Source organism: Nycticebus coucang, chromosome 18 (assembly GCF_027406575.1).
Source record: "Nycticebus coucang isolate mNycCou1 chromosome 18, mNycCou1.pri, whole genome shotgun sequence".
NCBI classification, from domain to species: Eukaryota; Metazoa; Chordata; class Mammalia; order Primates; family Lorisidae; genus Nycticebus; species Nycticebus coucang.
In genome coordinates, this window is record NC_069797.1 from 21,849,771 (window position 1) to 21,875,815 (window position 26,045).

The window sequence follows — 26,045 nt, forward strand, 5'->3', positions numbered from 1 at the left end:
CCAGGAGTTGGAGGTTGCTGTGAGCTGTGTGATGCCATGGCACTCTACCCAGGGCAATAAAGTGAGACTCTGTCTCTACAAAAGAAAAAAAAAACGAGCTCAGTGGCAAAGTTCGGTCTATTTCTGGCTTCCAAATGCACCTTCCACTTAACAAATAACCATTTGAGTTGAGGGCTTCATATTAAACTTGTAGTTTTATTCAGGTTTGATTTTAACAAATTTGTCAGGGAGAGAGCCCGCAGGAAAAGGTGAAGCCCATGGGGGCGGGGCCCTCCTGGATGCCTGAGGAGGGGACAGGTCCCCTCCCCTCTCCTCCTCTTCCCTCCCCATCTAAGGGGGTTTGGGGAGAGAAATAGGGGAGGGGGCTGGTCCCCAGTCTATAAGGGTAAAGGGTAAAGGGCTATAGAGAATAGGGGACCAGACCAGGTAAGTAGGGGAAGGACACAAGGACCATTTGCCAGAATCCACAGCTTTCTGATTCCAGATTGAATTAAAAAAAAAAAAGAACAAACAAACAAAACTAAACCACAAGCAGCACCCACCTCCTCTCCCCCACCAAAGCTGTAGTGAGGGGGAAAAGAGGCAGGCAGCTTCACCAAGGCCATGGCTTGTTTGCTCCTGGCCAAGGCAGCTGGGTGAAGGGCAGGGGCTCCCCGACAGATTGAGGGGATGGGGGAAACCAAAATAAAACGTCAAATAAATTGTGTAGGAGTCCAGCCTAGGGCCAGGCAAAGGCCAGGCCAGGCTGGGGAAGGGGGCCTCTGCAGGCTCGAGGATCACTGCTGCCACCACCGCCACCCTAGGTAGGAGAGAGAAACCATGTAAGACAGGATATACCTTTAACAGGAAGAAGGTAGGGGAGAATAGGTGTCAGACTAGGGGCAGAAAGCAAGCCTAGAATAATTAAGACTAGAGCAAATCCTTGATGAAGATGAAGTGCTTAAAGGAGGATGATGAGTTTGTCACTCACCTGGGAGCCAGTTATTTTGCCATGGCCTTGATTGCAACAGCTGCCTCCTCTGTCATGGCAGACAGCACCGTGATCTGGAAGACCAAGGGGGGACAGTCAACAGATGTCTGAGCTCAGAGGAAGAACCATAAAAAACAATGCTGAGCACAAAAGGGAGGGACATGAGGCTAAAGGAAAGTTTTAAAAAAGGTGGGGGGGGGGAGGGGGGAAGCAGCATACCAGGATCTCTTCTCCACAGTCATACTTCTGCTCAATCTCCTTGCCAAGGTCTCCCTCAGGCAGACGAAGGTCTTCTCGCACCTCTCCACTATCCTGGAGCAGTGATAGGTACCCATCCTGGATGCCAATCAGCTGGGGAACAGATAGGGAAGGAAGCTGAAGGTAGGCCCATGTAGGCTGAGGATAAAGGTTTTCATAGACAAATGGGTGGCAGCAAAACTACTAATATCAAATATCCTCTCCTGCCATTTCCCTCCACTTTCCCAGCACAAGTTCTCCTGATCAATTCATGTTTTCCCCCCCATCCTTATCCAGATCATCTACATACCTGGAAATCATTCCTTTTGATATTGGGGACATCCATATTATGAGTTGACGGGCAGATATCTTCATATTTCTTCCCAGTAAAGATGTCAATACCAACCAGGTGGACCTGTATATATGTATCACAAAGAGAAACCCAACCAAACTCTAGGATGGAGATAAAGGCTAAAGTTGCCCTTGGCTGGTTAGGGGTAGTCAGACTATATTGCCAGGGCAAAGATCAGGAGAGTTGGAATTGAACCAATCAACTCAGGGAAGAAACATTAAAGCCTCTTAAAAAACAAACAACAACAACAACAACAAAAAAACACAACGAACCTGAGGCTAGAAGACCACCATTGAGATTGGGGTTTACAACACAAGGGAACACTGATTGCAAGGCAGATCCCAAGAAGTGGTTATCTTGACAGAAATACATTGACAAGCAACATGTTAAGAGCCTAGGGGAGCAGGAGCAATCTACGTAAAGTTTGGAAGAGTTTTTCCAGACACAGGCACAGGGGCTGAGAAGTTGGGAAATTAGGAGGGGAAAAGGCTGAGAAATTAGGAAGAAATGTTAAAAGAAGAGAGCTAAAAAAAAAAAAAAGACGTAGGGAGATCAGAAAGAACTAAGCAGTTAGGAAATAAGACAAAAGAACACAGAGAAGGACCTCAATCTTAGGGAATAAGCAAGATCAATGTCAATATAAGACAGAAAAACTGATCAGGGAACAAACCACAAGAAATGGAACAAGAAATGAGCCAATTGAAATAATAGGGCGGGAGGCAAGACAAGTCTGAGGTGACAAGGGAAGTACTAGCAAGAATGCTAAGACCTAAGAAAGCACAAAGGCTCAAGGAACCCAAGAAGAGTGAGCTGGGGCAAACAGAGGGAGACAGTTTGATACCACACATCAGAGTTCCAAGGGAAAGCTTAACTGGAGAATGAGGCAGCAAGGTTATTTGAAAGCTCAGAGGTAACACTGGAGTCCTTCCAGGGAAGGGTGCATTCTTTATTAGGCTTGAGAAACTTTGGAAAAAGCAATAGAAACAAAGACATCTACAGAGGGTAAAGGAAAGAAAAAGTAAAAACTGGGAGGAATAAAGAAGGAACACATGGCTAGCTGGAGCATGAAGGCACATGAAAATAAGGTAAGAGACTGGCATAAAGCTGAAGAATGGAGGGACTACCAGAGAACAATGAGGGGACTGAAAGGTAACCATAGAAGAGGTTGAAGACTGAGGAGCAGGTGTCTGTAAGAGCTGAGTACTAAACAGGAAAGGGATGAGACAGCAGAGCTAAAGGAAGGTAGAGGGCCTCGCTGGGATTCATGGCAGCTTGCTGCTAGGAGCCCCAAGGACACTGGCATTGGGAAGAAAAGATATGGAGTGAAATTCTAACCTTGGCATGGCCATGTTTGCCAGTCTTCGAAGTAGACATCTCGACGATCTTACATGGCCGGCCTTTGAGCACCACAAAGCCATTCTTACGTAATGCTGAGCACTGCATTGGGAAGGTGGCTGAGGCCCCTGCATCTCCTGTCTCGAAGTCCAAATCATCTGCCATTTTAAGAGGCTTCGATTCCAACTAGAGCCAAGAAAAGAACTTAAGTAAGGATGGAGGTTAAACAAGACCTCTCACCTATCCCATTTCTCTAGAAACATTGCTCTGCTTTCCCCAACTCTTATCCATCATCCAGGTAAAATGAAGTCAAGGTTCCTGAACTAAATAGTGACTGGGCTCAAATATACTTAAGAACTGGTGTGTGTGTGTGTGTGTGTGTGTGTGTATGGGATTGGGGAATAACTGTGTCCTGCCCCCAAATGAAAGCCAAAGTAGCAGCTCGGGAGAGGAAGGCTCCAGGGACTTAGAATGCCAAATCTCAGAGATGAGGAAAGGCTACTTCCTGGGGAGAGGGGGTAGGACTCAGGTGTTAGTTGCCACTGAAACCAACCACCCTCTTCCCCACACATAGCCAGGGCTATAATTAGGTGAGCAGCAATGCTCCAGCAAAAGGGTGGGGCTAATGGGGGCGGGTGGAGACCAGAGGACAAGGCCCCACCCATCTGTTACACACACCCCCCCCCACCATCCACACACAAACGAGTCACTAGTACAGGAAACCACAAGGCCTCTTTGGGGGATTCCCGCCTTGCCAACATGCACTTGTAGATGGAGTCAAGAAGGAGAAAGTAATCTCCTAAATGATCCCCCAGCCAAACACCTATATCTAAGTTCCCAAAGGGAACCCCAGAACCCAGCCTCTCCCGGAGGGCCCTCCCACTTTCCCAGAATGCATCTGTCCTGTCCGCCAGAAAAGCCGGGCCTGTACAGTCAGTAGAAAGTGGGGGAGTGGGAGGTGGTGAATGACAATAAAATGAAAGCAAAAGGTTGGTAGTAGTTAGTAGTAGAAGTCATACTAGGCTGGTAGAGCGAAGGACTATATAAAACCGAGCAACTCCCAAACCACAAACAACGGTAAGACAGTGACAAGGTGAAGAGTCATATCACTTTGGAAAACTAATCTGCCCAGGACTTTAAGACACTATCGGTACCGGCCAGCATAAGAGTTGGGCTCCTGTCCAATCGCCCTCAGTTTCTCTATTTCTCCAGCCTCTCACCTCAGAAGAGTGCCACTTATACCTGGCCGCCTCACTTCACAGGAGAATAAGGGGGAAAGCTCCAGGGCCCATGAGATTGGGGAGCGCTAACATACGCCTGCTGCGGGCCTTCCTGGGTGATTAAAATGGGGGGGTTTCAAGCATCTCCCAATTCTCAAAATCCCAGGCTCCCTCAGACCCCGCAAAGACCAGATCCCCCGCGTCCCCCGCACGGGGGCTGCCGGCTCCCGCCCACCATGTGGCCTTCCGGGGCTTCCGGTGGCCGGGATCTGGGGGGAGGGGTCCCCGCGCTGCCATGCGGCTCCGGTCCACGTTCGGCCATGCGGCCTCCGACCCCGAGGGCAGCCTCCCGTAGGGAGCACTTCCGGTGCCGCGGCCACCCCCTCCTCAAAGGCTGCGCTAAGCCGGAGCCACGCCACCTCCCCTCCCCCCCGCCGGCCGCTACCCCCCCCCCCGGTTGAATATGCCCTCACTGAACAGCACCCTCCCCCACCTCACGTGGCCGTGCGGCCCCCGGGCCTCAACGGACCAGGTACCCCTGCCCCAGCGGGCCGATCTGACCCCGGCTCTCGCCCCGGCGTGGCCGCCTGGCGGCCTCTCCCGCGTGGCGGCCTCGCGGCTCGCCGTCCCCCGCCCTGCGTCGCTCCAACGTCACCCGACCGACCCCAACCGTCACCCTGCGCGCCAACTGGGGCGCGCGCCCGCGCCTCTCAGCACCTCCCGCGGCTTCCCTCCCGAACCCGAGTGGTGGTGACCGCCGCTCCCCTCTTCCCCCTCCCCGACCCCCGCGCAGTTCCATCTCTCCTCCCAGGCCCAAGCCAAGGTTCCGCGCACGCGCACCCTGCCCGCTCTCACCTCGCGCGAACGCACTGACTCGACCCCGTCCGCTCGCCGCGAGCCCAACCGCTGCCTCCGACCCCGCTGCCGCCGCCGCCGCCGCCGCCTCTACCGCCGCCGCCGCTGCTGCACACGGGTCTTAGTACGCAGGCGCCGACTCCCCACTGACCAACCAAGCAGCCCTATGACAGCCGCGCAAGCGTGCTAGCTATCCCCTCCGCCCTCCACCCCCGCACTGCGCAAGCGCATAGATCCTCCCCGCGCTCCACCCTCCCTCCCACCTACCCGTCCAATGACGTGCGTGCGTGACCCCGCCCCTCAGAAATCCTGAGCTCTTCCGACTAGTGGTCAACGCGCAGGCGCATCCGGTTTTTTAATTCCTTCAATCTCCTCTTCCCTCCTCTTCGTAGGCTACTCACCCTACCGAACGGTATTTGCGCCTGCGCAATAAAGAGCCCCACACTCCACACCCTCTGAAGGAAACGCCTTGGTCTCAGAACGCATGCGTGTTGGGAATCCTAAAACGCCCCTTCCACCTCAGACGTCGTCCGTATGCCGGGCGTTGAAAAGACCACGCCACTGTCTCGTCTATAACGCATGCGTCCTAGGAAACGCCCCGCTACAGCTTTAACTGGACTTAGACAACTCACACGTTTCAGAAAACTTGCTCTGTGGGGTGGGTCCCCTGTCTTGGAATCCTTGCCCCTAGTTCTACACATGCGCGACGGATCTCTTTAGGCTCTTCTCTTCTTAGCGTACTTTAATGTGGTCGGGTTACCACCCATTTCGGCTTCACGTCTCTAAACTGTACGCCTCTGCTCTGCCATAGAGTTTCACCCAGAGAGATAGAGCGGTCCTGTGCTGGCCACCATCTTGTTTAAGTCTTCTGTCTGTATTGGTTCCTTTGGCTTCCCTAGAGGCCATTCGGCTGTTTTAACACTCAATGAAGAGACTTGACGTAGCATTTCTGTTTTTCTCCCAACTGTGCTGTATGATTTTCAAAAGAATTGCCTACCACCTCCCTGAAAAAGATTCTCTGTAAAGAAGAGTAGCATGTTAAATTACGTTAACATTGTCTAAAATCATAGAAGATGAATCATAGAAGATGATCAAGCTGGAGGAAACAAGCTATGTCCTGGAGTTTATTTCTTTATCCTTCATCTTAGGGAAGAAAGCTGCTGCTTTTTCTGAAACTTTGTAGTCTTCTCCCAGTTTCTGGGTTTCTAGCCCTAACTTAATGGGTACCTATTTGCTCCAGTAAGTTAGGTAGGTAACAGGACTTGGAATCTCATTCTTTTGTGTCTTTGAGATTTTACTTAAAAAGCTGCCTTAATATTCTTCCCATAAAATGAAGATAATAATGATGTCTGAACATCTCAATTCACCACCAAGAAGATGTAAGACTCCTTCAACATGATACATGTGAACTACAAACATTAGCTTTGAATTACTACGTTTGTATCGCATGTTACACTGTCACCCCAGGTTCTTCCCCCTCAATTTTCTGAAATTCCTGTTCTTTCTTTTATAAAAACCTTCTCAGCTATGTTAAGTCCAACTCCTGCTCTTCTCAAAGATGGATTGTTAATATAATCCATGAATTCCACTCCTATGTATATACCCTAAAGAATTAAAAACAGGTTCCCGGCTCGGTGCCCATAGCACAGTGGTTATGGCACCAGCTACATACAGCGAAGTTGGCGGGTATGAACCTGGCCAGGCCAGCTAACTAACAATGACAACTGCAACAACAAAAAAAATAGCCAAGCGTTGTGGTGGGCACCTGTGATCCCAATTGCTTGGGAGGCTGAGGCAAAAGAATCATTTAAACCCAGGAATTTGAGGTTGCTGTGAGCTTTGACACCATAGCACTCTACCGAGGGCAACATAGTGAGACTCTGTCTCAAAAATAAATAAATAAATAAATGAAAACAGGTACTCAAAACAAATCTATGCATATAAATGTTAACAGCAGTGCTTATTCACAGTAGCCAAAAGGTAGAAGCAACCCAAATGTCAGTCAACTGGTGAACAAAATGTGGTATAAATAATGGAATATTGATTGCTCAGTCATAAAAAGGGATGAAATACACGCTACAAATGGATGAACCTCAGAACACATTATGCTAAGTGAAAGAACCGCAAACAGAAAAGATCACATATTCTTTGAGTCCATTAATAACAAAATAAACAGAATAGGTATATCCCTAGAAACAGCCATTGGTGATTGACAGGTGTTAAGGGAAGCTGGGGAATGAGGATTAACTGCTTAAAGAGTATCAGGTTTTATTTTAGAGAAGAAAATGTTTTGGAACTAGATAGAAGTGGTAGTTGCACAACATTGTGAATGCACTAAGTACCACTGAGTTCACTTTAAAATGCCTAAGTTTGGGCTTGGCTGCTCAGTGGCTAGGGTGCCAGCCACATGTACCAGGGCTGGCGGGTTCGAACCAGGCCCCAGCCTGCTAAACAACAATGACAACAACAACAACAAAAATAGCTGGGTATTGTGGCGGTCACCTGTAGAACCAGCTACTCGAGAGAATCACCTGAGCCCAAGAGCTGGAGGTTGCTGTGAGCTGTGATGCCATGACATTCTACCGAGGGTGACATAGTGAGACTCTGTTTGTCTCTTTCTCTTTTTTTTTAGAGACAGAGTTTCACATTGTCACCCTCGGTAGAGTGCTATGGTGTCACAGCTTATAGCAACCTCCAGCTCTTGGGCTTAGGCGATTCTCTTGCCTCAGCCTCCGGAGTGGCTGGGACTACAGGTAACAGCCACAACGCCCGGCTATTTTTCTTTCTTTCTTTTTTCTTTTTCTTTTTTTCTTTCTTTTTTTTTTTTGTTGCAGTTTTTGGATGGGGCCATGTTTGAATCTGCCACCTCCGGTATATGGGGCCAGTGCCCTAGTCCTTTGAGCTACAGGCGCCACCCGCCTGGCTATTTTTCTGTTGCAGTTTGGCGGGGTTTGAACCCACCACCCTTGGTATATGGGGCCAGCGCCCTACTCAGTGAGCCACAGGCGCCGCCTGAGACTCTGTCTCAAAAAACAAAAAACAAAAAACAAAACCCCGCCTAATTTGTACTTTGAAAAAATGGTAAATTTTATGTTATATAAATTCACATGTAAAAAACAAAACAAAAACAAACCAAAAGGCGGTGTCCATACACAGTGGTTACAGCACCGCACGGGCCACATGCACCGAGGCTGGCGGGTTTGAACCAGGCTGAGGCCAGCTAAACAATGACAACTGCGACAGGGCATTGTGGCGGTTGCCTGGAGTCCCAGTTACTTGGGAGGCTGAGGCAAGAGAAATCGTTTAAACCCAAGAGTTTGAGGTTGCTGTGAGCTGTGACACCACAGCACTCTACCCAGGGCGACAGCTTGAGACTCTGTCTCAAAACAAACAAACAAACAAAAAACCCTTGTACACAAATATTCAAAGCAGGACTATTTTTTTATTTTATTTTTTATTTATTTTTTTTTTTGTAGAGACAGGGTCTCACTTTATGACCCTCGGTAGAGTGCCGTGGCCTCACACAGCTCACAGCAACCTCCAACTCCTGGGCTTAAGTGATTCTCTTGCCTCAGCCTCCAGAGAGCATGACTATTTATAATAGTCAAAAAATGGGGGAAAAGCCAAAGACCCATCAACTGCTGAAGGGGTAAATGTGTTATATCCATACAATGAAATATCATTCAGCAGCAAAAAGAAATGAAGTACTGGATACATACTGCAACGTGGATGGACCTCAAAAACATTATGCTAAGTGAAATTCACAAAAGACCACATAGTAGTCCATTTATATAAAATGTCCAGAACAGGCAAATCCACAGAGACAGAAAGCATATTAGTGATTGCCTAACGCTGAGAGATTTGAGAAGAAATGGGGAGCGACTGCAAATGGGTAAAGTGGAAAGTAGGAGATGTCTTTAGGGGGTGGGGAAAATGTTCTAAAATTGGGCGGCGCCTGTGGCTCAGTGAGTAGGGCGCCGGCCCCATATGCCAAGGGTGGCGGGTTCAAACCCAGCCTCGGCCAAACTGCAACAAAAAATAGCCGGGCGTTGTGGCGGGCGCCTGTAGTCCCAGCTGCTCGGGAGACTGAGGCAAGAGAATCGTGAAAGCCCAAGATTTAGAGGTTGCTGTGAGCCATGTGACGCCACGGCACTCTACCCGAGGGCGGTACAGTGAGACTCTGTCTCTACAAAAAAAAAAAAAAAAGAAAGAAAATGTTCTAAAATTGATTGCAGTGATGGCTGCACAATTCTTCAGAAAATGAAAGCCACTACATTTTACACTTTAACATGGTGAATTGTATGGTATGTGAATTGTATCTTGATAAAGCTATAATGCCTTAATGTATTGTCATCTTTGTATGACAGTTCATACTGTGAATAATACAAGTCTTTTTTTCTTTCTTTCTTGAATTTTTTTTTTTTTTTGCAGTTTCTGGCCGGGGCTGGGTTTGAACCCACCACCTCTGGCATATGGGGCTGGCGCCTTACTCCTTTGAGCCACAGGAACCACCATTTCTTGAATTTTTTTAATTTTTGGCTCATGTTTTATTTCCAACTTTATTTCCTTTTTTTTTTATTGTTGGGAAATCATTGAGAGTAAAAAGAATCAGGTTATACTACTTGCATTTGTTAGGTAAAGTCCCTCTTATAATTGTGTCCCACCCCCAAGAGGTGTGTCACACACTGTGACCTCCCCACCCCCAACGCTTATGTATTTTTTGGAGACAGAGTCTCACTCTGTCACCGTAGGTAAAGTGCTCTGGTATCATAGCTCACAGCAACCTAAAATTCTTGGGCTCAAGCGATCCTCTTACCTCAGCCTCCCAAGTAGCTGCAACAACAGGTATCCACCACAACACCTGGCTATTTTTAGAGAAGGGGTCTCACTCTTTTTTTTTGTTTGTTTGTTTTGTTTTGTTTTGTTTTTGTAGAGACAGAGTCTCACTGTACCGCCCTCGGGTAGAGTGCCGTGGCGTCACACGGCTCACAGCAACCTCTAACTCTTGGGCTTACGCGATTCTCTTGCCTCAGCCTCCGGAGCAGCTGGGACTACAGGCGCCCGCCACAACGCCCGGCTATTTTTTTTTGTTGTTGTTGCAATTTGGCCGGGGCTGGGTTTGAACCCGCCACCCTCGGCATATGGGGCTGGCACCTTACTCACTGAGCCACAGGCGCCGCCCGGGGTCTCACTCTTGCTTAGGCTGGTCTCAAACTCCTCAGGTCAGGCAATCCACCTGCATCAGCCTCCCAAAGTGCTAAGATTACAGGTATGAGCCACCGTGCCTGGCCTCTTTTAGATTTTTAATTGACAGTCTTAATTGGTTCCTTTCTCTGCATTGACAAAGCTTTCTAACTGAGCTAAGGCTAATGCACGGGGGACTGAGTGATTACAGCCCCCCAAAGCTCCAATTCAAATTCAAAGAGGCGCATATAATCTTGACAGAAGACAAGGCATAGGCTCAGCACCCGTAGCTCAGTGATTAGGGCACGGGCCAAATGCACCGAGGCTGGTAAGTTCGAACCTGGCTCAGGCCTATTAAACAAAAAATAGCTGGGCATTGTGGCAGGACACCTGTAGTCCTGGCTACAGGGGGGCTGAGGCAAGAGAATCACTTGAGCCCATAGAAAAACAAAGGTAAAGTATTTTAGTGCTGTAGAGTGATGAGATAGCCCCCACCTGGGAAGACCACAGGTAGCATAGCATCTATGGAATGGCCACAGTCCAGGATAGAGTCTGTCTGTCTTTTTTTTAGATAGGGTCTCACTCTGTTGCCCCAGGATAGAATGCAGTAGTATCAGCCTACCTCACAGCAACCTTGAACTCCTGGGCTTAAGCGATCCTCCTCCTGCTTCAGCCTCCGAAGTAGCTCATTCTACAGGCACCTGCCACAATGCCCGGCTAATTTTTCTTCTCTTTTCTTTTCATTTTCTTTCTTTCCTTCTTTTTTTTTTTGAGACAGAGCCTCAAACTGTCACCCTGGGTAGAGTGCTGTGGCTTCACAGCTCACAGCAACCTCCAACTCCTGGGCTTAAGCAATTCTCTTGCCTCAGCCTCCCAAGTAGCTGGGACTGTAGGCACCTGCCACAATGCCCAGCCATTTTTTGGTTGCAGTTGTCATTGCTGTTTGGCAGGCCCGGGCTGGATTCGAACCCACCAGTTCTGGTGTATGTGGCTGGTGCCTTAGCCACTTGAGCTACAAGCACCAAGCCTCCTTTTTCTTTCTTTATTATTATTATTATTATTTATTTTTTTTTTTTGTAGAGACAGAGTCTTACTTTATGGCCCTCGGTAGAGTGCCGTGGCATCACACAGCTCACAGCAACCTCCAGCTCCTGAGCTTAAGCGATTCTCTTGCCTCAGCCTCCCGAGTAGCTGGGACTACAGGTGCCTGCCACAGCACCCAGCTATTTTTTTTGTTGTTGTTGCAGTTTGGCCGGGGCTGGGTTTGAACCCGCCACCCTCGGCATATGGGGCTGGCGCCCTACTCACTGAGCCACAGGCACCACCCCTTTCTTTATTATTTTATTTTTGGGGGGGACAGAGTCTCAAGCTGTTGCCCTGGATAGAATGCTGTGGCATCACAACTCACGGCAACCTCAAACCCTTGGGCTTAAGCAATTCTCTTGCTTCAGCCTCCCAAGTAGCTGGGACTACAGGCGCTCACCATAATGCCTGGCTATTTTTTAGTTTTAGTTGCCATTGTTGTTTGGCATGCCAGGCTGGATTCGAACTCGCCAGCTCTGGTGTATGTGGCTGGCACCCTAACCACTTGATCTATAGGTGCTGAGCTCAGTTTTTCTATTTTTAGTAGACCCTATTTTTTTTAGGGTCTTGCTTTTGCTCAGGCTGGTCTCAAACCCATGAGCTCAAGCAATCCACCCACCTCAGCGTCCCAGAGTGCTAGGATACAGGTATGAGTCACCATGCCCAGCCAATTTTTCTAGTTTTGGTGGAGATGGTGTCTTCCTCTTGTCAGACTGGTCTTCAACTCCTGAACTCAAGCAATCCTCCCTCTTGGCCTCCCAGAGTCCTATGATTATAGGTGTAAGCCACTGCACCCAACTGGGGAAGTCTTTCTTAACCTAGCAGACTAAATCGGCTTCTCATCTAATATGCTGTCATAGCAAACATTACAGCATTTATCAGAGATTGTTGATATTTATTTGTGTAATTGTTTTATTGATGTCTGGCATTCTTTATTAGAATATATCTGTATATTGTGAGTATACCAGACTCACAAAATATTGACAAAAAATGGCATGTATAAATAAATGACTTTGTTTTTTTATTTTTGAGACAGAGTCTCACTATGATGTCTTCAGTAGAGTGCCATGGTATCACAGCTCACAGCAACCTCAAACTCTTGGGCTTAAGCAATTCTCTTCCCTCAGCCTCCCAAGTAACTAGGACTATAGGTGCCCACCATAACGCCTGGCAATTTTTTTTGTTGCAGTTGCCATTGTTGTTTGTCAGGCCCAGGCCGGATTCAAACCCTCCAGCTCTGGTGTATGCGGCTGGGGCCCTAGCCACTGAGCTACAGGTGCCTGTCTGTTCTTTCTGTAAGAGAATATAAGTGGAAAGACTAAGCTCAGTCAAGAAGGCTTGAAAGCTAGAAAAGGTAATTACCTGTACCTACTTTGTGACTCATACCAGACAACTATAAGTTGTCTTCAGTGTAAAAAAAGGCCTGTCTGGCTCGGCACTTGTGGCTCAAGCGGCTAAGGCGCCAGCCACATACACCTGAGCTGATAGGTTCGAATCCAGCCCAGACCACCAAACAACAATGACAACTACAACCAAAAAATAGCCAGGCATTGTGGCGGGCGCCTGTAGTCCCAGCTACTTGGGAGGCAGAGGCAAGAGAATCGCTTGAGCCCAGGAGTTTGAAGTTGCTATGAGCTGTGATGCTACAGCACTCTACCCAGGGCAACAGCTTGAGGCTCTGTCTCAAAAAAAAAAAATAAATAAATAAATAAAAGTTAAAAATTAAAAAAACACTCTAAAAAAAAAAAAGGCCTATCTGTCTTCCCTTCAAGAAGAATCCTGCAATATTAACAATCCTGGAACAGGGATCCCTAGAAAACTGTTAAAGAACCTCTCTTTGGGGCTGGACGCTGTAGTTCACACTTGTAATCCTAGAACTCTGGGGTGTAGAGGAGGGTGGATCGCTTGAGCTCAGGAGCTCCAGACCAACCTGAGCAAGACTAAGACCCCATCTCTAAAAGTAGCCTGGTGTTGTGACAGGCAACAGTAGCTGTGTAGTCCCAGCTACTTAGGACCCAAGAGTTTGAGGTTGCTGTGAACGATGATGCCATGGCTACTGAGGGCAACAAAGTGAGACTGTGTCTCAAAAAACAAACCAAAAAAAGGAACCTCTCTTTGGCCTTCTTTTCTAATTTACCTATTGAACATTTCTCCACTGTTCATTGCGGAGAAGTTTCTTTCTTGAGAACTGATTTAAATACAATTCATAAGATTCCAGCTTGTCTTAATGATAGACATTCACATTCCTTCATTATTCTTTTCTCACATTCTTTTTTTTTTTTTTTTTTTTTTTGAGACAGTCTCGGTATGTCACCCTTGGTAGAGTACTGTGGCATCACAGCTCACAGCAACCTCAAATTCTTGGGCTTAAGCGATTCTGTTGCCTCAGCCTCCCAAGTAACTGGGACTACAGGCACCCACCACAACAACCAGCTATTTTTTGTTGAAGTTGTCATTGTTGTTTAGCTGGCCCGGGCTGGGATTGAACTCACCACCCCTGGTATATGTGGCTGGCACTGTAACCACTGTGCTACTGGCACTGAGACTTTTCTCACATTCTTATGATTACACTCTCTCACCAAGATTAGAATTTAGTTTTGCTTTTTTTTTTTCCTTAGAGATTGGGGTCTCGCTGTGTTACCCAGACTGGAGGGCAGTGGCTATTCACAGGCACAATCCCACTACTGATCAGCACAGGAGTTTTGACCTACTTCTGACTCTGACTTGCACTAGTTCACCCCTCCTAAGGTAACCTGGTGGTTCCCCCCCTCCTGAGAGGTCACCATATGAATACTGAACTTAGTGCAGACACCCAATTGGTATAGTGCACTACAGCCCAGAACTCCTGCTCCCATCTCAGCCTCCAGAGTAACTGGGCCCACAGGTGTGTACTACCACACACAGCTGCATTCATATCTTTTTGAAAACTCTCCAGGCTGGGCATGGTGGCTCATGTCTATAATCCTAGCATTTTGGGAGGCTGAAGTGGGTGGATCCCTTGAGCTCATGAATTCAAGATCAGCCTGAGCAAGAACAAGACCTGTCTCTACCAAAAATAGAAAAACTAGCCAGGTGTCATGGCACGCACATATACTCCTTTTGCAAACCAGTGCAAAGACTAAAGGAACCAGAGTTGGAATGGTGGAGAATCGAGAAAATAGGTCACACAAGAGACACAGATTACAAGAACAATAAAGAGATGGGATTGGCAGGTTTGGTGTATCTGATGACTGCAGCCATCACTGAACTAAGTGAAAAGCTTTATTTATATAGTACCTAAACAAGGTTGCTTATATTAACAATGTTGCAAATCAGCCAGGAAAGTGAGTGGGAATGTTTTCCTCTTACAAGGCTGTGGGGAACTAACTGGATAAGTAAAAGCTTTATCATAAACAATATATATATATTTTTTGAGACAGAGTCTCACTTTGTCACCCTTGGTAGAGGGCCATAGTGTCATAGCTCACAGCAACCTCAAACTCTTGGGCTCAAGCAATCCTCTTGCTTCAGCCTCCCAAGTAGCTGGAACTACAAGTGCCCGCCACAACCCCTGTCTATTTTTTTTTTTTTTTGTAGAGACAGAGTCTCACTTTATGGCCCTCGGTAGAGTGCCGTGGCCTCACACAGCTCACAGCAACCTCCAACTCCTGGACTGAAGCGATTCTTTGCCTCAGCCTCCCGAGTAGCTGGGACTACAGGCGCCCGCCACAACGCCCGGCTATTTTTTGGTTGCAGTTTGGCCGGGGCCGGGTATGAACCTGCCACCCTCGGTATATGGGGCCGGCACCTTACCGACTGAGCCACAGGCGCCGCCCTATTTTTTTTTTTTTTAATAGGGACAGAGTCTCACTTTATCACCCATAGAGTGCCATGGCATTACAGCTCACAGCAATCTCCAACTCCTGGGCTTAGGTGATTCTCTTGTCTCAGCCTCCCGAGTAGCTGGGACTACAGGTGCCCACCACAACACCTGGCTATCTTTTTTTTTTCTTTTTCACCCGGCTATTTTTTGTTGCAGTTTGGCCAGGGCCGGGTTTGAACCTGCCATCCTCGGTATACGGGGCTGGTGCCTACCCACTGAGCAAAAGGTGCTGCCCAACCCCTGCCTATTTTTAGAGACAGGGTCTCATTTTGGCTCAGGCTCGTCTTGAACCTGTGAGCTCAGGCAATCCACCCACCTCAGCCTCTCAGAGTGCTAGGATTACAGGTGTGAGCTACCTTGCCTGGCCCACAAACAATATTTTTAAAGACATGAATCTTAGTACATGGGGTGAAGATTAACTTTAGGGCAAGAAGACTATGTGCTTTTAGGCAAAAGATAGGAAAGTATACAGAAGCTATGTGACTTCTGGCAGAGGGAGCAAAAGGACTATTGTTGTTTTAGGAAGGGAAGAGAAACAGTTGAGAGTTGTTCCTTGAACACACTTCCTGGGCTGTGGGGATCTTGCCACCTCACAATCCATACTCCACATACTCCCAGCTACTTGGGCACCTGAGGCAGGAGCATATCTTGAGCTGAGGAGTTTGAGATTTCTGTGAGCTATGATGATGCCACAGAACTCCACCCAGGGTGACAAGAGTGAGACTCTGTTTCAAAAACAAAAGAAAGAAAAGAAAAGAAAACTCTCTAGCTACCCTTCAATAGATTTTCAATGGCTTTCACGGATGTACTTGCACTGTCAATTAATCTAACTCATTATGTCCTTATTTATTTCTGAGAGGGTAACTGACAGTTTACAGGGCACTCATTTTGCTGAGAAATATGTTTGTTAACTGAGTCTGCTTCTGTTCTGGTAGACTTTCCTGGAAGACTTACTTTTGTTTTCATTTTTATTTATTTTTTATTTTTGAGACAGAATCTTACTCTTTTGCCCTGGGGTTAAGTGCCATGGTGTCATCCTAGCTCACAGCAACCTCAACTCTTTGGGCTCAAACAATCCTCATACTTCAGCCTCCCAAGTAGCTAGGACTACAGGCACCTGCCACAATGGCTGGGTAGTTTTTCTATTTTTACTAGAGACAGTGTCTTGTTCTTGCTCAGGTTGGTCTGGAACTCCTGAGCTCAAGCAATCCACCCAACTTGGCCTCCTAGAGTACCAGGATTACAGGCATGAGCCACTGTGACCAGCCTGGTTTTGTTTTGTTTATTTCATTGTCTGTGTGTATGTTTTATTTGGTAGATTTTTAAAACCTTGCATTTTGAAATATTGTTAGATTTACAACAATACTCATTGTTACAACAGTAGTACAATGAGTTCTTTAGGAAGCACTGATGAAAAGTTTTTAATGGAATCCTATTTAAATTATTCAAAAAAATCAAGAAGAAGGAAATACTCCCAAACTCATGCTGTGAGACATGTATCACCCTGATACCAAAACCAGACAAAGACTAGGCAAATGTCTCTGAAGAACATAGATGCAAAAATCCTCAATAAAATACTAGCAAACCAAATTCAACAATATGGTAAAAAAAAAGATTATTCACCATGATGAAGTGAATTCATCCCAGGGATGCAAGGATGGTTCAACATATGCAAATCAATCACTGTGATACATGATACCAACAGAACAGTGGAGAAAAACCATATGGTCATTTTAATTGATGCTGAAAATCATTCAATAAAAAACAATATGCCTTCATGATAAAAAGAAAAAACTCTCAGAAAGTTGGTAATAGGCTGGACACAGTGGCTCATACATAGGATATAATCCTAGCATTCTGGGAGGCTAATGCAGGAGGATGGATCACTTGAACTCAGGAGTTAAAAGATTAGCCTGAGTGGCTTGGTGCCTGTGGCTCAAGCAGCTAAAGCGCCAACCATATACACCTGAGCTGGTGGGTTCGCATCCAGCCCTGGCCTGCCAAACAACAATGATGGCTGCAACCAAAAAATAGCCAGGCGTTGTGGCTGGCGCCGGTAGTCCCACCTGCTTGGGAGGTGGAGGCAGGATGTCAGTCTAGCTCACAGCAATCTCAAATTCCTAGGTTCAGGCAATCCTCATGCCTCAGCCTCCCAAGTAGTGTGGACTAGAGGTGCCTGCCACAGCACCCAGCTAATTTTTCTATTTTCTTTCTTTCTTTTTTTTTTTTTGTAGAGACAGAGTCTCACTCTACCGCCCTCGGGTAAAGTGCTGTGGCATCACACGGCTCACAGTAACCTCCAGCTCTTGGGCTTATGTGATTCTCTTGCCTCAGCCTCCCGAGCAGCTGGGACTACAGGCGCCTGCCACAATGCCCAGCTATTTTTTTGTTGCAGTTTGGCTGGGGCTGGGTTTGAACCCGCCACCCTCGGCATATGGGGCCGGCACCCTACTCACTGAGCCCACAGGCGCTGCCCTAATTTTTCTATTTTCAGTAGAGGTGGGGTATCACTTTTGCTCAGGCTGGTTGTGAACTCCTGAGCTCAAGTGATCGGTCCTCTCTCCTCGGCCTCCTAGAGTGCTAGGATTACAGGTGTGAGCCACCTAGCTGGTCCTGAATAGACGTTTCTTAAAAGAAGACTGATAATGGCCAAGAGGTATATTTAATTAATGCTCTAGCCAGGCTCATGCCTGTAATCCTATTACTTTGGGAGGCTGAGTTGGAAGCATTGCTTGAGGCCAGGAGTTTGAGAAAAGCCTGAGCAAGAGCCAGGCCGTGGTCTCTACAAAAAACAGAAAAATTATCTGGGCATGGTCGTGCATTCCTGTAGTCTCTACTACTCCAGAGGCTGAGGCAGGAGGGTTACTGGAGCCCAGAAGTTAGAGGTTGCAGTGAGCTATGATGACACTACTGCACTCTAGGTCATAGCACTCTAGCCTGGGGTGACAGAGTGAGATCTTGGCTCAAAAAAAAAAAAAAAAATACTCAGCATCATTATTCATCAGAGAAACACAAATCCAAACTATAATGAGGTATCATCTCACCCCAGTTAAAATGGCTTTCACTAGAGATAAGCAATAATGAATGCTGACGAGAATGTGGGGAAAGGGAAACACTTGTAGACTGTCTGTTGGGGATGTGAATTAGTGTAACCACTATGATGAAGAACAGTATGGAGTTTCCTTAAAATACTAAAAATAGGCTTGGCGCCCGTAGCACAGTGGTTACAGTGCTGGCCACACGCACCGAGGGTGGCGGGTTTAAACCTGGCCTGGCCTACTAAACAACAATAACAACTGCAACAACAAAAAAGAAAAAAAAAAAGAAAAATAGAATGACTATATGACCCAAGAATCCCACTCTGGGTATATATAAAAGAAGAGGAATTCATATATCAAAAAAATATCTGCACTCCTATGTTTATTGTAGTACTATCATAATAGCCAATATTTGGAATGTACCTAAGTGGATAAAGAAATTGTAGTACATTATACAATGAAATATTATATAGCTACAAAAAGAACAAAATCCTGCTATTTCTTTGTGGTTTTTTTGTTTGTCTGTTTTTGCAGTTTTTGGCCGGGGCTGGGCTTGAACCCGCCACCTCTATCATATGGGGCCGGCGCCCTACTCCTTTGAGTCACAGGCACCACCCTATTTCTTTTTTTTGAGACAGAATCTCATTCTGTTGCCCAGGCTACAATGTTGTGGCATCATAGCTCACAGCAACATCAAACTCTTGTGCTCAAGTGATCCTCTTGCCTCAGGCTCCTAAGTAGCTGGGACTACAGGCTTCTGCCACAATGCCTGCATATTTTTTAGAGCTGGGGCCTTGCTCTTGCTCAGGCTGATCTCAAAACTCCTGAGCCCAAGCAATCCATTGGCCTCCTTTGCCTCCCAGAGTGCTAGGATTACAGGTGTGAGCCACAATCCCTGCCCCAAATCCTATTTGTGACAGCATGAATGGAACTGCAGAACATTATGTTAACTGCAATTAACCAAACACAGAATGAGAACTCTCATGTATGGGAACTAACTATATTAAAAACTATTTATCTCGGCGGCGCCTGTGGCTCAGTGAGTAGGGCGCCAGCCCCATATGCCGAGGGTGGCGGGTTCAAACCCAGCCCCGGCCGAACTGCAACCAAAATATAGCCGGGCGTTGTGGCGGGCGCCTGTAGTCCCAGCTGCTCGGGAGGCTGAGGCAAGAGAATCGCGTAAGCCCAAGGGTTAAGAGGTTGCTGTGAGCCGTGTGACGCCACGGCACTCTACCCGAGGGCGGTACAGTGAGACTCTGTCTCTACAAAAAAAAGACTAAAAAAAACTATTTATCTCAAGCGGCGCCTGTGGCTCAGTCGGTAGGGCGCCGGCCCCATATTGGCGGGTTCAAACCCGGCCCCGGCTGAACTGCAAACCAAAAAATAGCTGGGCGTTGTGGCAGGCGCCTGTAGTCCCAGCTACTCGGGAGGCTGAGGCAGGAGAATCACTTAAGCCCAAGAGTTGGAGGTTGCTGTGAGCTGTGTGATGCCATGGCACTCTACCAAGGGTGATAAAGTGAGACTCTGTCTCTACAAAAAAAAAAAAAAAAACTATTTATCTCAGGTGGCATATGTGGCTCAAAGGAGTAGGGCGCTGGCCCCATATGCTGGAAGTGGTGGGTTTAAACCCAGCCCTGGCCAAAAACTGCAAAAAAAAGAAATTATCTCATGGAGACACAGAAAAGAAGTACATTACTAGAGGCAGGGAACTATATTGGGAAGTGGGAGATAAAGCAAGGATGGAAAATGGAAATGGATGCAAAACCTGAGTTAGAATAAAAATTATGTGATGCTGGCTTGGTGCCTATAGATCAGTGGCCAGGGTGCCAGCCACATGCACCAGGCTGGAGGGTTCAAGCCCAGCCCAAGCCTGCTAAACAACAATGGCAACAACAATAAAAAAATAGCTGGCGTTTTGTTGGGTGCCTGTAGTCCCAGCTACTTGGGAGGCTGAGGCAAGAGAATCGTTTAAGCCCAAGAGTTTGAGGTTGCTGTGAGCTGTGACATCACAGCACTCTACTAATGGCAACAAAGTAAGACTCTCTCTAAAAAAAGTGATAGCACAACAAAGTAACTATAATCAACAAAGTTATACTATGTTTGTTTGTTTGTTTTTTTGAGACAGAGTCTCATTGTGTCCCCCTCAATAAAGCTCACAGCAACCTCAAACTCTTAGGCTTGAGCAATTCTCTTGCCTCAGACCCCCAAGTAGCTGGGACTACAGGTGCCTGCCACAATGCCGGGCTATTTTTTTTTTTTTTTTAATGCCTGGCTATTTTTAGAGACAAGCTCTTGCTCTGGCTCAGGCTGGTCTGGAACCCATGAGCTCAGGCAATCCACCCCCCTCCGCCTCCCAAAGTGTAAGGACTGCAGGCATGAGCCACCGCACCTGGCCTAGAGTATACCTTAAAATAACTAAAAGAGTAGAACTGGAATGTTCCTAACACAGAGAAATGATAAATGACTGAGGCAATGGATACCCAAAATATCACGATTTGCTTAACTCAGATTGTATGCCTTTATCAAAACATTCCAGGTTTCTGTGAGCTGTGATGCCATAGCACTATACTGAGGGTGACATAATGACACTCTGTCTCAAAATAAACAAACATGTAAAAGCAAAAGATTACAATAATATTCATAATAATTTTAAAAAATTTAAAGAAAAGTTTTGTTTGTTCATTTTTTGTTTGGAGACAGGGTCTCACTATGTTGCCCTTGGTAGAGAGTGCTGTGATGTCACAACTCACAGCAACCTCCAAGTCATGGGCTTGAGCAATTCTCTTGCCTCAGCCCCCCAAGTAGCTGGGACTATAGATGTCCACCACAGTGCCCGGCTATTTTTTTGTTGCAGTTGTTACAGTTGATTTTAGCTGGCCCAGGGTTCGAATCCCCCAGCCTCAGTGTATGTGACTGGCACACTACCCACTGAGCCATGGGCACCACCTAAAGAAAAGTTTTGAATGGGAACTAGTGGTTTGGAAGAGGCTGCTTGTATAGGCTTTAATAAGAATAAAAACCAGGTGCTCAGTGGGTAGGGCGCCAGCCACATACACCGAGGCTGGCTCGTTCAAACCCAGCCCAGGCCAGCTAAAACAACAATAACAACTGCAACAAAAAAATAGCCAGGCATTGTGGCAGGTGCCTGTAGTCCCAGCTACTTGGGATGCTGAGGCAAGAGAATCGCTTAAGTCCAAGAGTTGGAAGCTGCTGTGAGCTGTGATGCCACAGCACTTTAGCAAGGGCAACATAGTAAGACCCTGTCTAAAAAAAAGAATAAAAACCAATTGTACACATCTCTTATCACCTCCACATTCAATGTCTTATTGTATGGGTGGAATGGTTTATGCCTATAATCCCAACATTTTGGCAGGAGGATCACTTGAGGCCAGAAGTTTGAGATCAGGCCACACAGTGAGACCTGATCCCTACAAAAAGTAAAAAAAATTAACTGGGCATGACAGCACACACCTGTAGTCCCGGCTACTCCAGAGGCTGAGGGAGGAGAATTACTAGAATCCAGAAGTTTGAGGCTGCAGTGAGCTATGATCATGTTACTGCATCCCAGCCTGGACAACAGAGCAAGACCCTTTCCCCCAAAACTAAAAAAGTCTTATTGGTAGATTGAAATCTGACCATGGTGGAAATATTTATACTACAGAAATCGACAGATTTTGCAAATCAGAGTGCCCCTCCCCCATCAATCCAGAGCTGGTTGTTAAACATTTAGCAGTACACCATTGATAGGGACCACTCATAAGGGATGATGGCTCTGATCTATAAAAAGTGGTGTCAAGGGGCAGCGCCTGTGGCTCAGTTGGTAGGGCGCCGGCCCCATATACCGAGGGTGGCGGGTTCAAGCCCAGCCCTGGCTGAACTGCAAACCAAAAAATAGCTGGGCGTTGTGGCGGGCACCTGTAGTCCCAGCTACTCGGGAGGCTGAGGCAAGAGAATCCCTTAAGCCCAGGAGTTGGAGGTTGCTGTGAGCTGTGTGAGGCCATGGCACCCTACCGAGGGCCATAAAGTGAGACTGTCACATAAAAAAAAAAAAAAAAAAGTGGTGTCAAATGAGGATAATCCAGCAATGGTGTGGAGGATGGGCTGAAGTAGCCATATGTAACTATGTCAGGAAAAGTGGTCAGGAGGAAGTGCTTGAGGGCTGAGGGAATAGAGCGGCAATGGGAAGAGAGAGGGCTGGATCTTGGGCTAAGCTAAATGTTTGAGCTTTAATTGGAAATCATTGAAGAATTTTAGTAGAACAGTGGATTTCATTCATTCATACATTTGCTTAATTGATTAGTTTTTTTAAACACCTAATGCCATTTTCATCTTTCCCCCTCCACAGGCAATTATGATATTGTATATCCTTGTGGCTTTTTATTTGTTTTTATTTATTATTTTTGAGACAGAGTCTTGCTTTATCACCCAGGCTGGGGTATAATGGTGGGATCATAATGCACTGCAACCTTGAACTCCTAGATCAAGCGATTCTCCCATCTCAGCCTCTTAAGTAGCTTGTACTACAGATGTGTGTCACCATGCCTGGATAACTTTTAAATTTTTTTGTGGGGACAGGGTGTCACTGTGTTGCCCAGGCTAGTCTCAAACTTCTGGCCTCAAGTTATCCTCCTTTCTCAGCCTCCCAAAGCTCTGGTATTATAGGCATGAGCCACTGCACCTGGTCTTGTTTCTGTATACTCTGACAAGATGTCATTTTTGTTGATTGTGGGAATGTGTCTTTTCATGTAAGTGGTATGGTCGTTCATATCTCATTGTTTCTCACCCTGTTCTCTAAGTATTGTATTGTATTGTCTTTTTTTTTTTTTTTTTGAGACAGAGTCTCACTCTGTCACCCTGGGTAGAGTGCTGTAGCATCATAGCTCACAGCAACCTCAAACTCTTGGGCTCAAGCAAACCTCTTGCCTCAGCCTCCCAAGTAGCTGGGACTATAGGTGCCCACCACATGCCCGGCTAGTTTTTCTATTTTTAGTAGAGATGGGGTCTTGCTTTTGGTCAGGCTGATCATAAACTCTGAGTTCAGGTGATCTACCTGCTTCAGCCTCTCAGAGTGATAGGATTACAGGCATGAGCCACTACGCCTGGCGTAAGCACTGTATTTGCTTTTCTTTGTTTGTTTCTTTCTTTTTCTGAGACAGAATCTCACTCTGTTGCTTGGCCAGAATGCCATAATGTCAGCCTACTTCACAGCTCACAGCAACCTCAAACTCCTGAGTTTAAGAGATCCTCCTGCCTTAGCCTCTCGGATAGTTGGGACTATAGATGTGCACCACAATGCCCAGCTAGTTTTTCTAATTTTAGTAGAGACAGGGTCTCACTCTTGGCTCATGTTGGTCTCGAACTCAAGCAGTCCTCCAACCTTGGCCTCCCAGAGTGCTAAGATTACAGGTGTGAGGCTCGGCACCTGTGGCTCAAGCAGCTAAGGTGCCAGCCACATACACCTGAGGCTGATGGGTTCGAATCCGGCCCCGCCCGCCATACAACAATGACGGCTACAACCAAAAAATAGCCGGGCATTGTGGCAGGTGCCTGTAGTCCCAGCTACTTGGGAGGTGGGGGCAGGAGAATCGCTTGAGCCCAGGAGTTTGAGGTTGCTGTGAGCTGTGATGCTACGGTACTCTACCCAGGGCAACAGCTTGAGGCTCTGTCTCAAAAAAAAAAAAAAAAAAGAGATTATAGGTGTGAGCCATCATGCCCAGCTTAAGCACTGTATTTTCTTTTCTTTTCTTTTCTTTTTTTTTTGAGACAGAGTCTCCCTTGGTGAGACCCTTGGTAAGTGCCATGGTGTCTTAGCTCACAGAAACCTCAAACTCTTGGGCTCAAGTGATCCTCTTGCCTTAGCCTCCCAAGTAGCTGGGACTACAGGCACCTGCCACAATACCTGGCTATGTTTTTTGGAGATGGGGTCTCTCTGGCTCACACTGATTTTGAACCTGTGAGCTCAGGCAATCTACCCGCCTCAGTCTCCCAGAATGCTAGGATTACAGATGTGAGCCACCATGCCTGGCCTAAGCACTGTATTTTCAAGATCTATCAATGTTGCCATAAGTACACCTAACCTGTCACTTCCCATTGCTGCATAGTACTCCACAAGTGTACACTCATTACATTTACCCATCACTCTCCCAGTGATGTATATACACCCAGGTTGCCTCCAACTTCTCACCTTCATTTTCATGCATGTCTCCTGTAAAAGAATCTCTCTGGGGCCAGGCACGGTGGCTCATGTCTGTAATCCTAGCACTTGGGAGGCCAAGGTAGGTGGATTGCCTGAGCTCACAATTTCAAGACAACCTAAGCCAGAGCAAGACCTCGTCTCTAAAAAATAGTTGGGTGTTGTGGTAGGTGCCTGTAGTCCTAGCTACTCGGGGGGCTGAGGCAAGAGAATCAATTGAGCCCAAGAGTTTGAGGTTGCTGTGAGCTAAGACACAACAACACTCTACCAAGGGTCTCACCAAGTAAGATTCTGTCTCAAAAAAAAAAAAAAAAAATCTCTTGGGGTCTTTTGTCCAGAAGATCAATTTCTGGGTTACAGGGAATGTGAATATTTATTGTGCCTAAGTTGTGCTTGAAAAAAATGCCTTTTAGACAGATCGTACTGGCTGCCTTCATTCATTTAGTCAGTTAAATATTCACTGGTCACTTACTAGGTGCCAGGTATAGTTTAGGAACTAAGAATACAGCAGTGAACAGGACAGATGAAATCCCATACTTATTATAAACAACAAAATATAAGCATGAAAATACCATGCAGATACTGATAGATACTATAGTGAAAATAAATCTGGGTGATAAGGCAGAATGACTTGTGAGGTAATTTGCAGAAAATAGATTGGAGGGCCAGGCATGGTGGCTCACACCTCAGTCCTTAGCACTCTAGGAGGCTAAGGCAGGTATATTTCTTGAGCTCAGGAGTTTGAGACCAGCCTGAGCAAGAGCAAAATCTCATCTTTAAAAAAAATAGCTGGGTGTTATAGCAGATGCCTGTAGTCCCAGCTATTCCGGAGGCTGAGGCAAGAGCATTGCTTGAGCCAAGAGTTTAAGGTTGATGTGAGCTATGATGTCATGGCACTCTCCCCAAGAGGACAGAGTCAGACTCTGTCTCAAAAAAAAAAAAAAGGAAATGGATTGGAGGAGCATGCGGTTGGAGGCAAGGAAACCAACTTGGCAGAAGGCTGTCACCAAGGTTGTCACAGTGATGCTGATGGTATGAACTAGGCAGGGGCAGTAGGGATCGGGAGAAATAAATAGAGGAGACAATGTAGAACTGACAGGACCAAGAGATAGGAGGGAGGAGAGACAGGTGTTAAGGAAGATTCCTGGGTCTCTGAATCCAGATATGGCAGGGCCTTTTACCAAGACAGGGGACCTGGAGGTTTTCAGCTGGCAGTTAGCCATCGTGGGTCTGAAGCTTAAGAAATCAGCAGTTGGTGGCGGCGCCTGTGGCTCAAGGAGTAGGGTGCCGGTCCCATATGCCGGAGGTGGCAGGTTCAAACCTAGCCCCGGCCAAAAAAACCAAAAAAAAAAAAAAAAAAGAAATCAGCAGTTGGGCTGGAGGAATATTAGGGAATCATCAGTACTTGGCTCTCATATTGTTTTCTTGGGGTTTCCATGTGTACTTCCACAACAAAGTACCACAAACATGGTGCTTATAATAACAGAAAATTAGTATCTCCAAGTTCTGGAGGACAAAAGTCTGAAATTAACATGTTAGCAGGGCTGTTCTCTCTCCATAGCCTCTAGTGGAGCCTTCCTTGCCTCTTCCACCTTCAAGTAGCCATGGACTTTTCTTGGCTTGTAGCTGCAGCACTTCCATCCTTGTCTTAAGGAGTTCTCCCTCTGTGGTGGTTTCCACTTATAAGGACAACAGTCTCATTGGATTAGTGTCTAC

The 26,045-nt window shown here is 46.7% G+C and overlaps 1 protein-coding gene across 5 annotated transcripts; it reads right to left on the reverse strand.

Annotated features, from left to right (window-relative positions):
- Nucleotides 1–175: 175 nt before the first annotated feature.
- EIF5A (eukaryotic translation initiation factor 5A) lies at nucleotides 176–5,722 on the reverse strand. 5 transcript variants are annotated; one of them, XM_053569844.1, is made up of 6 exons: nucleotides 5,602–5,722; nucleotides 2,895–3,080; nucleotides 1,518–1,622; nucleotides 1,190–1,321; nucleotides 971–1,044; nucleotides 176–799 (listed from the first exon to the last, which is right to left on the reverse strand). In XM_053569844.1, exons 1-5 carry the CDS (start codon nucleotides 5,668–5,670, stop codon nucleotides 982–984), a joined length of 555 nt encoding a protein of 184 aa, XP_053425819.1. In that variant the 5' UTR covers nucleotides 5,671–5,722; the 3' UTR covers nucleotides 176–799; nucleotides 971–981. The 5 variants fall into 5 exon arrangements, with proteins under 5 accessions (XP_053425819.1, XP_053425822.1, XP_053425821.1 ...); XM_053569847.1 differs by lacking the exon at nucleotides 5,602–5,722 and adding an exon at nucleotides 4,970–5,181; XM_053569846.1 differs by lacking the exon at nucleotides 5,602–5,722 and adding an exon at nucleotides 4,608–4,740.
- Nucleotides 5,723–26,045: the final 20,323 nt, after the last annotated feature.